Raw genomic sequence first — 14,398 nt, 5'->3', positions numbered from 1 at the left:
CACCACGGAGGACTCGAGCGTCGTGTTTGAGAGACACGGAAAGGCCAGCACTGCTGACGGTACGTGGAGAAGCAGAGACTTTGAGGCTCAGGCAGGGGTTTTGTGAGCCAGGTTGATGGTCTGAATTCTACTCCAAGGGAAATGGAAAGCCACGGCAGGTTTGAATTAGAGGAGAGACAACCCACTGAGGGCAGGCACATGCTTCCTTGGAGACCTCCGCCCGGTGCTAGGCACAGAGCACGCGCTCAGGAACAAACACCTCGTTAGCTTAATGGAGACGTGAGCTGGCTGCTCATGCCGGGGCTGGACATGCTCTTAGTTCTCTCTTCTGGACTGCCTTTACTCTTTACAACATCCCATGCTCTTCCGGATCTCCAGCCACCCCTCAGTACCCCCATTCTCTCCCCTGCAGCTCACGGCAGAGTGCCTGTGGCACAACCTGGGTGACACCAGACCCCACATTTCTTCCCAACTCCTGCAGTTTTGCTGTTACTGTACTAGCTTCCTTCTCTCTTTCTAACTCTTGGCTTTGAAGGAAAAGCCCATCAATGACGAATGGTACACGTGGTAAAGACACAGTAAGTGAATTTCTGGGATCCACTAGAAAGAAGGGCTCAATCTTACCTGTGAATTTGAAGGTTGGTATTGTCGAGCGTGACCAGCCCATTGGTGGCCGTCCTTCGGTAGCCTGCCGGGGGCCTTTCCAGCATATCAATAGGATACCAGTATCGGACCAGCACGCCTTCACTTCGGAGGTACGTTTCTACCTGCACCAATTCATTCACCTACAACAGTTAAAGGAAAGGTCTATTTGACTTCTTGGGCACTGACCTTTCCCCCTCAGGTTTAAAATACATAGGTATAATACCAAAGTTTCCTGGTAATAAATGTTAGTTTCACGTCACTGAGTCTCTAAAAGGTCAAAGACATCTGGTTAGTGTTGACAGTGTGTTTAGTTTTTTCATACTGGTTTTCAAATTTTAACTGGTATGTAATCATGAATCAGAAATTTAAGACAGGGGCTCCTGGATGGCTCAGTTGGTCAAGCATCTGACTCCAGCTTTGGTTCGGGTCCTGATCTCAGGGTCATGGGATAAAGCCCTGTGTTGGGCTCCGTGATGGGCGTGGAGCCTGCTTAAGATTCTCGTTCTCCCTCTGGCCCTCCCTCCAACTCTAATAAAAATTAAAAAAAAAAAAAAAAAAGAAACTTAAAGACAACAGAGCTATATTTCAGTAATAATTCAGTGCACATTGTTTTATGCTCATTGTTTTTATGTTGATAATTTTGTAAAAGCATGGGGCACCTGGGTAGCTCAGTCAGGTTGGGCATCCAGCTCTTGATTTTGGCTTCGGTCGTGATCTCAGGGTCGAGGGACTGAGCTCCACATCAGGCTCTGTGCTTAGTGGGGAGTCTGCTTCTCTCTCTCTCTCCCTCTCTCTGCTCCCCACCCCACCACTTGCTCATGTTCTCACTCAAATAAATAAATCTTTAAAAAAATAATTTTGGAAAAGCAGGAAATCTGATACCTCTTTTATTGCAGGAAAATAAAAAGTAAACTCATGCATATACACTTTGGACTCAAATATGAAAGTAATGTTTGTTTAGGGATTATTAAAACATAAAAGAATCAAACTACTTGAGAAATATCAGAAGTATTTTAACAAAATTTCTATTTTTCTAATTTATACTTGCACACATTTCCACTGTCAGATATTTTCTGATAACCAGGATCAGATGTTTGGATCAGAAGGCAGTGGGAGATTAGTAGTATTACTAATGGAATTTTCTACTTGGATGTTCACCTTAATAAACCACCAGTCCACAGCCTCTCTTAAAAATTTAATGATTCAGGGGGCGCCTGGGTGGCTCCGTCGGTTGAGTGTCTAACTCCTGGGTTCGGCTCAGGTCACGATCTCAGGGTCATTAGATTGAGCACCACGTCAGGCTCCGTGCTCAGCAAGTAGTCTGCTTGAGATTCTCTCCCTCCTCTCTCTGCCTCTCCCCACTGCTCACATGTGCGCACTCTCTCTCTCAAATAAATAAATCTTTAAAAAATTTAATGATTCATAATTAAGTTTGGGTGAAATTGAGTCAGTAAAAATGTAAAACTCTGCATTTCAAAGCATTGAATGGTACCTAACATTACCTGTTTCTGTATCTCTATCTAGACAAATTCTAGCTTATCTACGTGGCGATAGATCCTTTTTCATCAGACTCTTAGGCTTGAACTATTAGTTCATCAGTCTATCTTGCACGGGAAAGTTCTCAAAGGCCAGCATGTGCACGCAACCTTGGGATCGTGGAGTCGTCACTTTCACAAAGGACGCTGTTTTCAAAAGAAAGCTTTGGCTTTGCCCGCATCTATCTTCTGTTCCTTCTTCCCCACCCGCACCCCCCACCCCTGCCGAGAACCCCATGGATTTAATACACTCGTGTTCCACACTGGAGAACGGAGGCTGAGAGAACCAGCAAGATGATGTGATCAAAATCATAAAACTATTTCTTTGACTTTATCTGTAACAGTCATGACAAAGATCATCCATTTATCAAGGACCATGGGAGAATGTTCCCTGGACTTGGGTAGGAAGAATATAGGGATGTTCTGAGCATGCCTGACCAAATGATGGCAGAGGCAGCATGGTCTGAAGGGGCTGACAGCACTGAGCGTTAAGAGCATATCATCATCTGTCATCAGCCCTGATCTAGGCCCATGAGAAAACCTCAGGTAAGCCATTTTGTGTGGGCACTTAGCTCACTTTCTTCATCCCTAGTCTGAAGAGTAATCCATCTGTATGCCTGCATTTTTAAAAAAGATTTATTTTTTTAATTTGAGAGAGAGACAGAGAACAAGCAAGAGCAAGCATGAGTGTGGGGGCGGGGCAGAGGGAGAGGGACAAGCAGACTTCACATTGAGCAGGGAGCCTGACGCAGGGCTCGATCCCAGGACCCTCGGATCATGACCTGAGCAGAAGGCAGACGCTTAACCAACTGAGCCACTCAGGCACCTCTGCATGATCGCTTCTTAAGACACATGGAGTCTGGGCACAGAAGTCTCCGTGTCTATAAAAGGCTGTTTACTCACTGAATCAACATCTAGGACAACTCCGTGAAGCCCAAAGGTTTTCAGCATCCCTCGGATGGCAAATTTTGGCAGAGCAGTTCCCACAGTACTGCTGGCTACGTTGTTGCTGTCTGGAGAGCGGGTTACTACCGTGAGACCTGAGGAGGGCAGAGGGAGAAGTTTCTTCAGAAGCAAGTACCATTATCCTTGGGACCCTATGTTTTAGGGCCTAAAACAGCTCTACAGAACCTACCAATACCTCAGTTAAGTTATAACCAAAAAGGTACAAAGCCCCATCTTGAAGATCGTACAACAAAATGTTGTAAGAACTCTCATAATAAAGACCAAATAAGCCAACTAAAAAACTGACAAAGGATTCAAATAAACATTTCTCCAAAGAAAAATGAAGATACACAGGAAAAGATGTTCCATGTCATTAGTCATTAAGGAGACAAGCCCAAGCCACAACGAGACCCTGCTTCACACCCACTACGATGGCTATAATCTGAACAACAGATAGTAAGTGTTGGCAAGGATGTGGAGAAATTGGAAGCTTTATACATTTCTGGTGGAAATGTAAAACAGTGTAATCACTTTGGAAAATCATCTGGCAGTCCCCTCAAAAAGTTCAGCTGACCATAGGTCCCAGCAATCCCACTCCTACATTTCTACCCAAGAGAAAGGAAAACACACATCTACACAAAAACCCCAACACAAATGTTCACAGCAGCCTTACTCATAATAGCCAAAAGTTAGAAACAACCCAAGTGTCCATCATTGGATGAATGGATTAAAAAATGGGGTATCCTCCATACAATGGAATATTATTTTGCCATAAAAAGGAACAAAGTACCAACACAAGCTACAACATGGATGGACCTTGAAAGACTGTGCTATGTGAAAGAGGCCAGACACGAAAGACCCTACATGGTAGGAGTCCATTTACAGGGAATGTCCAGAAGAGGCAAATCCATAGGGACAAAAAGTACATTAGTGGAGCTCAAGGGAAGGAGAAATGGGGAATGGTGGGGGTATAGGAATTCATTCTGGAGGATGAAAATGTTCTGGAATTAGAGGCCATGATTTGGTGGTTGTGCAACTTTGTGAATCTACTGAAAACTGCTGAATTGTATCCTTTAAAAGGGCGGATTTTATGGTACGCAAATTATATCTAAAAAAGAAAAAGAAAGAAAGAAAAAGAAAATATATATTCCTGCCTCTGTCCCTGATGTTCTCATATTTTTGTGAAGGTCTGATAATGAGTGGTTTCCATTTTTCTTTTTTGTGCTTTTCTGTATTTTCATTTCCTCGAAAAATGCAATAGATTCTTAATCAAAAGAATAAACACATTCTATTAAAATTCTAAAAAGCAGAGTGCGACCACCCATTCGCGGTTCTAGCTCAGCAGCTCTGACCTAAGCGGGGAGGCCTGTCTGGAACCCTACACCCTCACCTGCTTCTCCCTCTGCACAAGTGCCCTGTCTCACTCTGCGTGCGCCAGTGAGCTCGGGGAATGTGTAGGAGGCCACCGGAGGCCAGACGAGTGGGAGGCTTCAGGGCCTCACAGTAGAGAGGCTGCGAGAGCTCCTGTCACTCCGCAAATGGGGATTCTCCCCTGGGGCACTCACAGCTGCTCTGCTCACGCTCAAGTGAACACGCAACCTCTCATTCCGCAGCAGGCTTCACAGATGAAGTAAGAGGGAAAACAGAACCTTTTCGAACTTTATCAATTGTGAACTTGTTCGCTTCGTCTTTAATGTCTTCAATGGTGGGAAGATACAGGTCTCTTGGGATGCCACCGTTCTCCTCGTAGAGGAATTCAACTGTCTGTCGGGCAATGTCCACCATGCCTAAAAAAAAATATAATTGCACTGTTACTCTCCTAAAAGTACACGGTCTTCAGATCAATCATAACACTGACTCATACCGAGAACAAAGGTAAGAGAATCTTTCAAACACTGTCCATGGGAATACACAGCCTTTTGGGGAAGGTAATTATGGGGGCCTAGCAAGTTTAAAACACTCAATGCCCCACTTGCAGGAACCTCTTGAATTTCTCCCACAGAAACACGAGCACGAGTGTGTAAAGATACAAGAGCACTCCCTGCAGCATTGCTGGGAAATCCCAAAATGGAAATAAGGAAAGTACTCATCAATACAGAATGGTTAAAAATCACGGGACGGGGCGCCTGGGTGGTTCAGTCGTTAAGCGTCTGCCTTCGGCTCAGGGCGTGATCCCGGCGTTATGGGATCGAGCCCCACATCAGGCTCCTCTGCTAGGAGCCTGCTTCTTCCTCTCGCACTCCCCCTGCTTGTGTTCCCTCTCTCGCTGGCTGTCTCTCTCTCTGTCAAATGAATAAATAAAATCTTAAAAAAAAAAAATCATGGGACGTTATTATGCAGTCATTTCACTTGAGTCAAAGGAGCCAAGTGGAGGACAAACGGAGGGTAAGAAGTGAGGGAAAGCTTTGCTTCTTACTTTGTACATTTTTGTACTGGGTGATTTTTATAGCAAACGCATGTTGCTTTAGCTAGACAGAACTCCACCAACTTCTCCTACCCAGCATTGGAACTGGCTGTGTTCTTCCTTCCCAGAGGGAGAACACATCATTAACTTCACCAGCAACAGCCACTATTAATTAATAAACACAGTCAACAAATGCCCCTGAAGAGACAGCTCCGTGGGCCCACGGGGCGGTGGGTACACCGGCTCCGTCTGCTGGTGCTGTCGTAGCGCCCGCCCCGCTCGGAAGTGTGGGTTCAGACAGGGGTGTGGCCACAGGTGCTTTCGCACAGACTGATCACCAGCGCACTCGTCTCTCCCTCCTTTATTTTCTGGCCTTGCTGGAGGGAAAAGGCACAGCAATTTTTGGAGCACACTTCAGAAGGAGCAGGCTGCAGTTAGAGAGCGACGCCCAGAGAAAGAACTGTCAGAGGACAGACGAGAAATGTGGCCTGAAATCGGAAGATCACGGAAAAATAATCTTTGCAACGTTCTCCAAAGGAATGGGGGAGAGAACAAATCCCCTGCTGTCCGCTCGGCAGGGATCCGGGAACACGGGGATGATGCCGAGTTCAGGCACGCTCAGCCAGGGGCGAGTACAGTAACCTTCCTCGGGGACCTGACAACAGGACGTTGAACCACCTCACGGGGCGGGGGGGGGGGGGGGCTTTGGGGACCGTGAGCCATCCCCCAGCCTCCTTTTCACCTGTGCCACTTTATACTGAAGGAGATTATATTCAACAGGCAAATGTTTTATGTTTAAATTAACTTGGTTCATATGACTGGTCACAGCACACGGACGGATCCCGAGAGAATGCCTTGGCACGAGGCCACATGGGGCGGGAGGCACTTCTGGGTGAGTCATCGCTCTGCCTCTGGTCCAGGGCCACTTTTGGATGATCAGGTTTTCTGCGGCGCCGTCTCTGCCTTCCCCTAACCGAACTGGGAGCAGAGGAGGTACCCTCGGCCACAGACGCTGAGGATGCCTCCGGCACCGAAGGGTTAAAGAAAAGAAATCCTAATTTAAGTAAAACCTACGTCAAAACAAAGGCCCGGCAACCACTGATCATAGACAAGCACTTTCCATCTGCGCACTGTAAATTCTGCCCCCCTTTCTTAACGCTCATCAAAGTGGTAAGAAGCACCAGCCCCCTGAAAACAGTGCCTAATGTTTCTCAGCGTGAGCCGGCTGTCACCAAGTCAGCTCCCGATCTCCGCTTCAATAGCAGGTTGTCAGAGAAGCGACGCGAGATCGGCCTGGCTAGCTACACACGCGGTGGCCTCCCGGTCTACCGCACAGCCCCGACCACGTCACCTGCCGTGGCCCACCGGATGTTTCCCTAGCTGGGGGCCCAATGTCTGGGAGGCGCTGGCCGACTGCCGGGACGGGTTAGTGGATGAATGGACGGCTCGACAGCCGCGCTGAACCGGAGGCCTCCCAACGCTGAAACCAGTGCCGCGTGGGGGCCGCGAGGCGGGCACCAGTGCGTCTGGCATCACGTTAAGTGAGAGGTGCTCGAACCTGAGAGAAGATCGGTTCTGCCCTCCGACAAAGCACACGAGGGCACTTCCTCTCAGATGCTGAAAACAGATGGGGAAGAGCAAATCCTCATCTCCGGGATCTACTACACTGAATTATGTTGCTCCTTGCTCATCACCTCCCAACGGCTTCCCATCTTGCAGAGAATAAAATCCAAAGTCCTCACGTGCCCAACACTTGTCCCTGCCCCTCACCCCGTGTCCTGCTGCCCCTCCCTCACACTCTTCTCTTCGGCTACACCTGCCTGGCCTTTCGGCTGGTCGCCCAACCACCCAAGTGCACTCGCACCAACGGTCTTCCTAATGTTGCTCCCTCTGCCTCAAACTCAAGAGTAGAGAAGAATTACTAAGTATCTGCCCCAGAACTGGGCCGGCAGCTGAACCCAGGCTCTGACAAAAGCAATCCCACTACGTCACGGGAGGTGTGGCTATGCCTACAGGTTAAGCTTAAACAAGATCATTCCACTGTCGTAGGCCTTAGCTTCGGGGATAGAAAGCATGACAGGAAACAAGTAAAAACCAAACCATAGACTTACACATACTGATTCAGTCCTGGTGCCAACATGGGAGAAAAGTAATCACTGGAAATCTGGGACTCAGCCTATTAATTGGCCAAAAAACAAAGGTCTGGTGGGGGCTTTTCTCTTTATTTGGTCCTAATCTCAGAACAAGCTCAAAGAGGAGCAAGGCTGCTGACATTGGACAAAAATGAAACTTAACTTACACCATCCCTGAAGCCACCACGTTTGGGGGGAAAAAAGCAGGTGTTTCACAAGATGAGGAAAATCCTCAAGACAGAAATTAGCTACCCGCACTCAAGACTCACTAAGAGTCCACTGTCTGGGGTCAAACTCTGCATTACTCTTTGCTAGAGAAACCGTGCTCATGGAAGAAAAACCCCTCCATCACGGTTAGCACGGTGACATCTAGAACTATACTAACTGAACACTTACTCTGTGCCAGGCACTGTTCCCAGGAGCTTTCCCTGTATTAAAACACTTACTTTTCATATCCAGACAGGGTGATCACCATCACTGATTCCATTTTAAAGGGAAGGAAAGCCCAGACAGCTTCAGTAACTGTCCCAAGGTAGGACAGACAGTAAATAGCATGGCTGTGACTTGAGAGCCCAAATTATTTAACCCCCAGGCCATCCGCCTTCCCAGCACCCATTTCAGCAGCCCATCAACCCAAACACAAGCTGAGCTGACAAGCAAAGAAAGGCTGGCAATGGAGGCCGAAGAGCACACAGCTCAGGAAAGACACAAGCAGAGGACACGGTTAGGTCTGGCCTGACGTCAGACGAGCCCCTCTTTCCTGATTTACATCTGAGTTCCATCTAAGCACAGCTCAAGTCATGTGGGAGCTCCCAAGGAAAGTGCAAAGCACCAGACCTAGTTGTAAAGCACCCTTGATTTGGTCCAGGCCCGACTTCCGCTCCGCCTCATTGCGGAAGCGTCTTCGGATCGTAGGAAACACCTTGGTCTCCCAGGCTTTCACCAGCAGGGCATAGTGGTCCTCCTGGAAGGAGAAGGCAAAGGCGTGAACAAAGAAGAGGCGCCTCATGAGGGTGTCAGCCCTTCCCTGACCTACAGCTCCCACCCACTCCAAGGCCAGTAGCAGAATCAGACCCTCAGATGCCAGGGCAGGCATCAGCCAGACTGCGGCAAGCCCTTCCTCTCCTTCTGAAGCCAAGTAAGCACTCCACACGGTCCCCAACCTTACTGCTGAATCACTGGCAGGGTACTCCATTTCTCCCACACCCAGACTGGTACTGGGCCAAAGAGCAGGTATTGCTACTGATATGTGGTTTGAAGATGAATGTTCCAGAGCTACCGTTCAAACCAACATAACTGGAGGTATCACCGCTCCAGCCTTGGTCCCTCAGCTCAAAATCATTCCTGGTGGCTCGTCCTGGTCACCAGGGAGCTGTGCAAGAGCTGTGGGCCTTGTACCTGGGGGACGTCGTCATCATCCTCGTCATCACTTTCGTCATCTGCGATGGGAGGCGGGTGGGGGTCTGGGCCCGAGGTGATGAAATTCTCATAGCTGAGTTCTACTTTATAATGACAGGAGGTGTCACTGTCATATTCTGTAACAGAGCACAGTGACAATAAATCCTAGGCACAAGCAAGCCAGAAAAATCATGAACTTCTCCCCCCGAGACAAACCAGAATCTCTTCATTTGTGTGAAAGACTCCTAGCACTTGGAGGGATTTTAAAGAAGCCATGGAATAACTAACCACGTATCATTATCCTGAATCCTAAAATCGTTTTTATGGATAGAATTCACTCAATTTAGAGGAGAATTTGGAAAGTTCTTCATCAGGAGAAAGAAGAAAAGAGAGTCTTAAAACAGTTTGCAAACCAGTATCTCAAGGGCCAGTTACAGTTTGCACACACCTTTAGACCAGGAAGCTTGGTTTTATTTGATTATGAAGTTCTTCTAATAATCGGGAAAGTTTTTTCAGTGCACACCTAATACCCACCACCTAGATTCCACAATTAGTGTTTTATTATTCTTTGATGACCTCAGTGTTTGTTATTTTTTTATGATCTCAGTTTTAAAACAACTTAATTGACATTTTAAAAATAGAGGATTTCAATCGCTTCTCGGCCTTTTGGCTAAGATCAAGTGTAAAAATAGAGGATTTCACATAAAACTCTGGGGTCTTTAGTTGTCTAATCAAACGTGGACAGTCTCTCAGGCTTGCATTTCCATGTGGCGATATTCTGCCGGCGTTGAGTAACGGCAGGCTTCCTGGGTGCGGGGAATGTACTTTCTAGTCAGTGAAAGTACAGTGTCACCACCTCCTGCTCCCCTTTCTCTTTCACCGGGCCCACCACCCCATAACCAGCGGGCACTAGAGTGCGCCCAGGCCGGACGGGTTTATGGATAGCAGCATCTGCATTCCCAGGGAGCAGCAGGGCCCCGGGAGGCGGCGGCTTACGTTGCTGAGCAGTGGCCACGGCAGCAATGCGGCACGGTGGCCCGTGAGTGCCCGGGTCTGACGCAATGCTGGTGCCGGCGTCATTGTCGCTATCGGATGCCATGGCGAAGGGCAGGGCCTCAAAGTTAGCGCTGATCTCCTCTGCCAAATCGGTGCACAGGTCGGCGGCGTTGCGGTGGGCCTGCCCTTCAGCATAGGCGAACGGGCGGGAGCCAAAGTTAGCTCGAGTCTTGGTGTTCTGGGAAGGAAATCAAATTACGGATTGAAAGGGGTTAGGTTTGTTTATTTATTTAACACTCCAAGATGAATGTCACTCAACATCAAACCAGAGGAAGGGCCCCAGCTCTGGGAGAGCACGCGGAACGAGGCAGACGGGCCCGTGTAACTGCGTGCCCTGGCGCTGAGACAGAGCTCCCCATAGGCCAGCCGCCTCTCCTCCCCCTGACCTCACTCTCCCAACTCTTGGCTACTTGGACAATGACCTTTCCTGTTTCCAACACTGTTTCTTGCTGCCTGACGCCACTGCACAAGCTGCTCCCTTCACTGGGGACATTTTTCTCCTCTGATTTTGCCAAGTTAAGACCAGTTAATAGTCCAGACCTTGGTCAAGCATTGCTTCTTCAAGGTAACGGGAACACGGTCAGATTTGCTTCCATAAAGTCTACGACTTGCAATCGTGCTGTGATGGTTAATTTTACTGTCAGTGTGGCCACAGGATGCCAGACTAAACATTATTATGGGGTGTGTCTGGGAGGGTGCCTCCGGTGAGATCAGCATTTGAATGGTAGATTCAGTCGAGGAGATTGCCCTCCCCAGCGTGGCAGAGCATCATCCAAATTACTAAGGAGAATTTGTTTTCCTTCCCAGTAAGATAACCTGCCTTCTTCTGAATGTGAACCACAGGCCACATCCCGCCAGAGACGTCTTCAAGATACGGCGACAGGCGCTGCCCGCAGTATGTGAAGTACACCCGGCCCTTGGCTGGCTGCCCTGGAGGAGGGGGGGTCCCCTCAGTTCTCTCCCAGCCAATTCCTGCCACGTCACCTATGGCAGAGAACAGGAAGGAAACATCTTGTTTTCCCTTGTAGTGACTATGAAATAAACTTCCAAATTGCAACCAGTGTGATTAGGCCACATATCACTATTTATGCCACTAGTTACATCTGAAAAAAGGTCTGAAGTTATGTATTGTACTTGAGTAAATATAAAGTAACACAACAGAAATAATTTAAAAAAGAGAAGTCAAACTATTCAGAAGAAAATGCCTAGTGTCTAAGTTAGTTACCACAGTTTAATTACACATTGAATTTAGCCTTTTTTTCCTGGCAGCCAAGACAAAAAGGGAAAACATTAGGTAGGACTTTTTTTAAATAGAGAAATATAAGTTTTTCTCTTTCGACACATGGAAAATTACTTATGGCACAAAGGTAAAAAGACAGTATTTTCTAAGTTTGTGGAAGATCTAGAAATGGTCTTAATAATATAAAACCCAACCCATAACGTAAGCTAGAGGTACTTTTTTTTTTTAAGAGCATTTTCCCTTTAGGTATTTATTTTTTTGAGATTTTATTTATTTATTTGACAGAGACAAAGAGACAGCACAAGCAGGCACAGCGGAAGTCAGAGGGAGAGGGAGAAGTAGGCTCCCCACTGAGCAGGGAGCCCGATGTAGGGCTCTATCCCAGGACCCCAGGATCATGACCGGAGCCGAAGGCAGATGCTTAACTGACTGAGCCCCCCAGGCGCCCCTAGAGGTACATTGTTAAATCACACTATGTCCTGGTGGTTACTTATATGTATTTAAGGCATTTCTGCAAGAAGCTAAGATAAGCCAAGCTAATTTCCGACAAGGAACTGAACTGGACAGCGCTCAGAGACCAAGAGGAGCGTGTCCACCACATCGGCGCCCACACGCTGGCTGCGTCAGACACACTGCTCGACTACGCAGCCGTAGGGTGAGTCTCGCACCGTGAACTCCTCAGAAAGTGCACGAAGTTCTACGATTCTGCTTTTGATTGCAGAGTCTCCAATGCTTCAGATACCACCAGGATGGGCTTCCCAAAGGCTGGGGACTTATCACTGTCTACCATGGCATCTCCAGGGCCCAGAAAAGTACCCAGCACATAGGAGATGCCCAGCGAGTATCTACTGACAGACAGACAGACAGACACCAGAAGTGTTGGTATAGAGGTTGAGATGTCTGCTGTAAAAAGTGAGTCCTTGATTCCTACCCAGACACCCTTCTCTAGGAAGAGGGTGGCATGTTTGCTTGAGGTCCAGTCCCAAACTTTCTCAAGCAGCAAAATGTGACCAAACAAAATAAATGAGAGCAACAAATACAAACCCTGCTTATGGTTCCCATGTGCTCCCCAAACCCTCCTTTGTGCTGAAAACACTTCAGTACTCAGCTGAAATGTCCGAGTTCTGCTCCAGAAAATGAGAGAGAAGTAACTGCCAGGAAATTATTTCTAAGTCATAACTTGACCATAACTGAAAACACTACACTCCCCGAAAGGTGCAATTTAACAAGCAGCTCCCTAACTTAGTGATGGCAAAATTAGCCCCAGCCAGCTGTGCGAGGTTACCTGATGGATCGAGTGACTTCTTATTCCCCATCTGAGCAGCCCAGACCATCTACCGCGTCATCAGAAATGACGCTAAGGTGTACTGTCTGAAACTAAGCAGCCAACACGTCTGGGGGCTTCTAATGGCAAGAGGACAATGCCTACAGTTTGCTCCATCTATACAGAGCAAGACACTTATATGGAGGCTAAAAAGAAGAGAGAAAGGGGTTTTTTAATGTCGTTGTTGTAACTGAATTGACGGTCTGTGTGACTGAAACTTCTGGGCAGATGTGTTGAAGCAGGACAGATGTTTAGGCTCCCGAGAACGAAGTCTACAGCACATTAGCTACTCATAACACATTTTGCGAGTGCCTCAGGGCTAGTGGTAGACCTCCGTGTTTTTTTTGAACTTCTCTGCTGATCGATGAAAAGCTGACAAAAGACTAAACTTCAAAGAGAAGCAAAAATCTCAGGTTTTTCTAATGATGCAGGAATGAAAGCGAATGTGACTCCTACCTTACCCAAATGGAGGGTCTCAATGAGAATGGTCACGAAAGCAACGGTTTGGTGTAAACTAGCAGACAGCAATGACAAGTACTTGGCTTTCACTAAAAGACAGATTGCCCATTTCTAGTTGTTAAATTTCTTTACTTTTAACCTATTTAGACAAAATCTGGGAACAACAGAAATACGCAGGGTAAAAAAAAAAAAAAAAAGTCCTGCTGCACTCACCAGGAGACAGAGTCACGTCCAAGCGCACGCTCTTCCACTGTAACAAACTGGAGCCATTGTAGTGCACGGCTCGGCCATTGCTAGGAAAGAAAGCAAAGCAAAGTCAAGGCCAAGGCTGACTGGCCAACACAGAGGCAGTTACGTAATGAACAGGTCCAGGGGCTTCAGTAGCACCAGAGTAATTAGAAGAGAAACCCTAAGAGCTATTCTCTTTGCCTAAACTTGAATATATTTCCAACTGATATTTTATACATTTTTGGAGGTTGAGATTATATTATTATTTTAGTATTCAAACACCCACAAACACCCACACCCGATACTTTTATTTATTTTTTTTAGTGACAGCAATAGTAGCCACTTACTTATGGAAAAGACAAGTGCCCACTGGGTTAGTCCAAGCCCCATCTCGTTTCTCTGCTTCTGTAGCAAAGCCAAAGGAAACGATTGGTCCAGTGTCGTCATCAGTATCTCCATAGGAAACAATTTCAATCTCCCAGTAAAAAGATGGGGCCTAAGGAAACACCAGAAGTAGGCAGGCAATCAGAGGGCTCCACTTGGGCCCTTGGAACTTGCTTTTTCTTTCAAAGATGGAGAGACAAGAGACAGTGTGATTTCTCACCTGAACGGGAAGTGGCGAGGTGGCATAGATAAATGTGCCCCGGGGCAGACCGCCCCCAGCGCTGGGGTCAGCCAGGAAGGTGACAGAAGTAAGGTGCGATGAGAACATGCAGGCTCGGACAGGCGGGAACACTCGTGAGGGGCTCCAGGTGATCTCTTTGGGCTACAATGGGGGGAAAGTGCCTCATTCAATACAACTGCAAACACAAATCCCTTTACCCTTTCAAAGAAGAAAAACTGTTATCTAGTGGTATTATAATATAGGTACATCTTTTATTTAGGAATATACCTTGTTTTTACAAAGGAAACTGCCTTTTTAAAAAGGCAGTCTAGGGGTGCCTGGGTGACTCAGTTAAGTGTCTGCCTTTGGCTCAGGTCATGATCCCAGGGTCCTGGGATGGAGTCCCCCATGAGGCTCCCTGCTCAGTT

General features: G+C 47.3%; 1 protein-coding gene across 7 annotated transcripts in view; it reads right to left on the bottom strand.

Annotated features, from left to right (window-relative positions):
* LOC123778861 (putative E3 ubiquitin-protein ligase HECTD4) overlaps positions 1–14,398 on the bottom strand; it is a 129,261-nt gene that overhangs the window by 30,774 nt on the left and 84,089 nt on the right. For all 7 annotated transcript variants that reach the window (XM_045776507.2, XM_087857344.1, XM_087857340.1 and 4 more), the window contains 10 exons: positions 13,971–14,132; positions 13,714–13,862; positions 13,352–13,431; positions 10,936–11,099; positions 10,056–10,293; positions 9,060–9,196; positions 8,499–8,625; positions 4,775–4,912; positions 3,084–3,220; positions 625–785 (listed from right to left, as the gene is read on the bottom strand). In XM_045776507.2, the coding sequence (XP_045632463.2) occupies positions 625–785; positions 3,084–3,220; positions 4,775–4,912; positions 8,499–8,625; positions 9,060–9,196; positions 10,056–10,293; positions 10,936–11,099; positions 13,352–13,431; positions 13,714–13,862; positions 13,971–14,132 (1,493 nt within the window). The remainder of the gene's footprint in view (positions 1–624; positions 786–3,083; positions 3,221–4,774; positions 4,913–8,498; positions 8,626–9,059; positions 9,197–10,055; positions 10,294–10,935; positions 11,100–13,351; positions 13,432–13,713; positions 13,863–13,970; positions 14,133–14,398) is intronic.

The sequence above is a fragment of the Ursus americanus genome, chromosome 30 (assembly GCF_024610735.1).
Source record: "Ursus americanus isolate L20-20 chromosome 30, mUrsAme1.1.p, whole genome shotgun sequence".
Classification (NCBI taxonomy): Eukaryota; Metazoa; Chordata; class Mammalia; order Carnivora; family Ursidae; genus Ursus; species Ursus americanus.
This window is presented reverse-complemented; position numbering and strand designations above follow the sequence as displayed.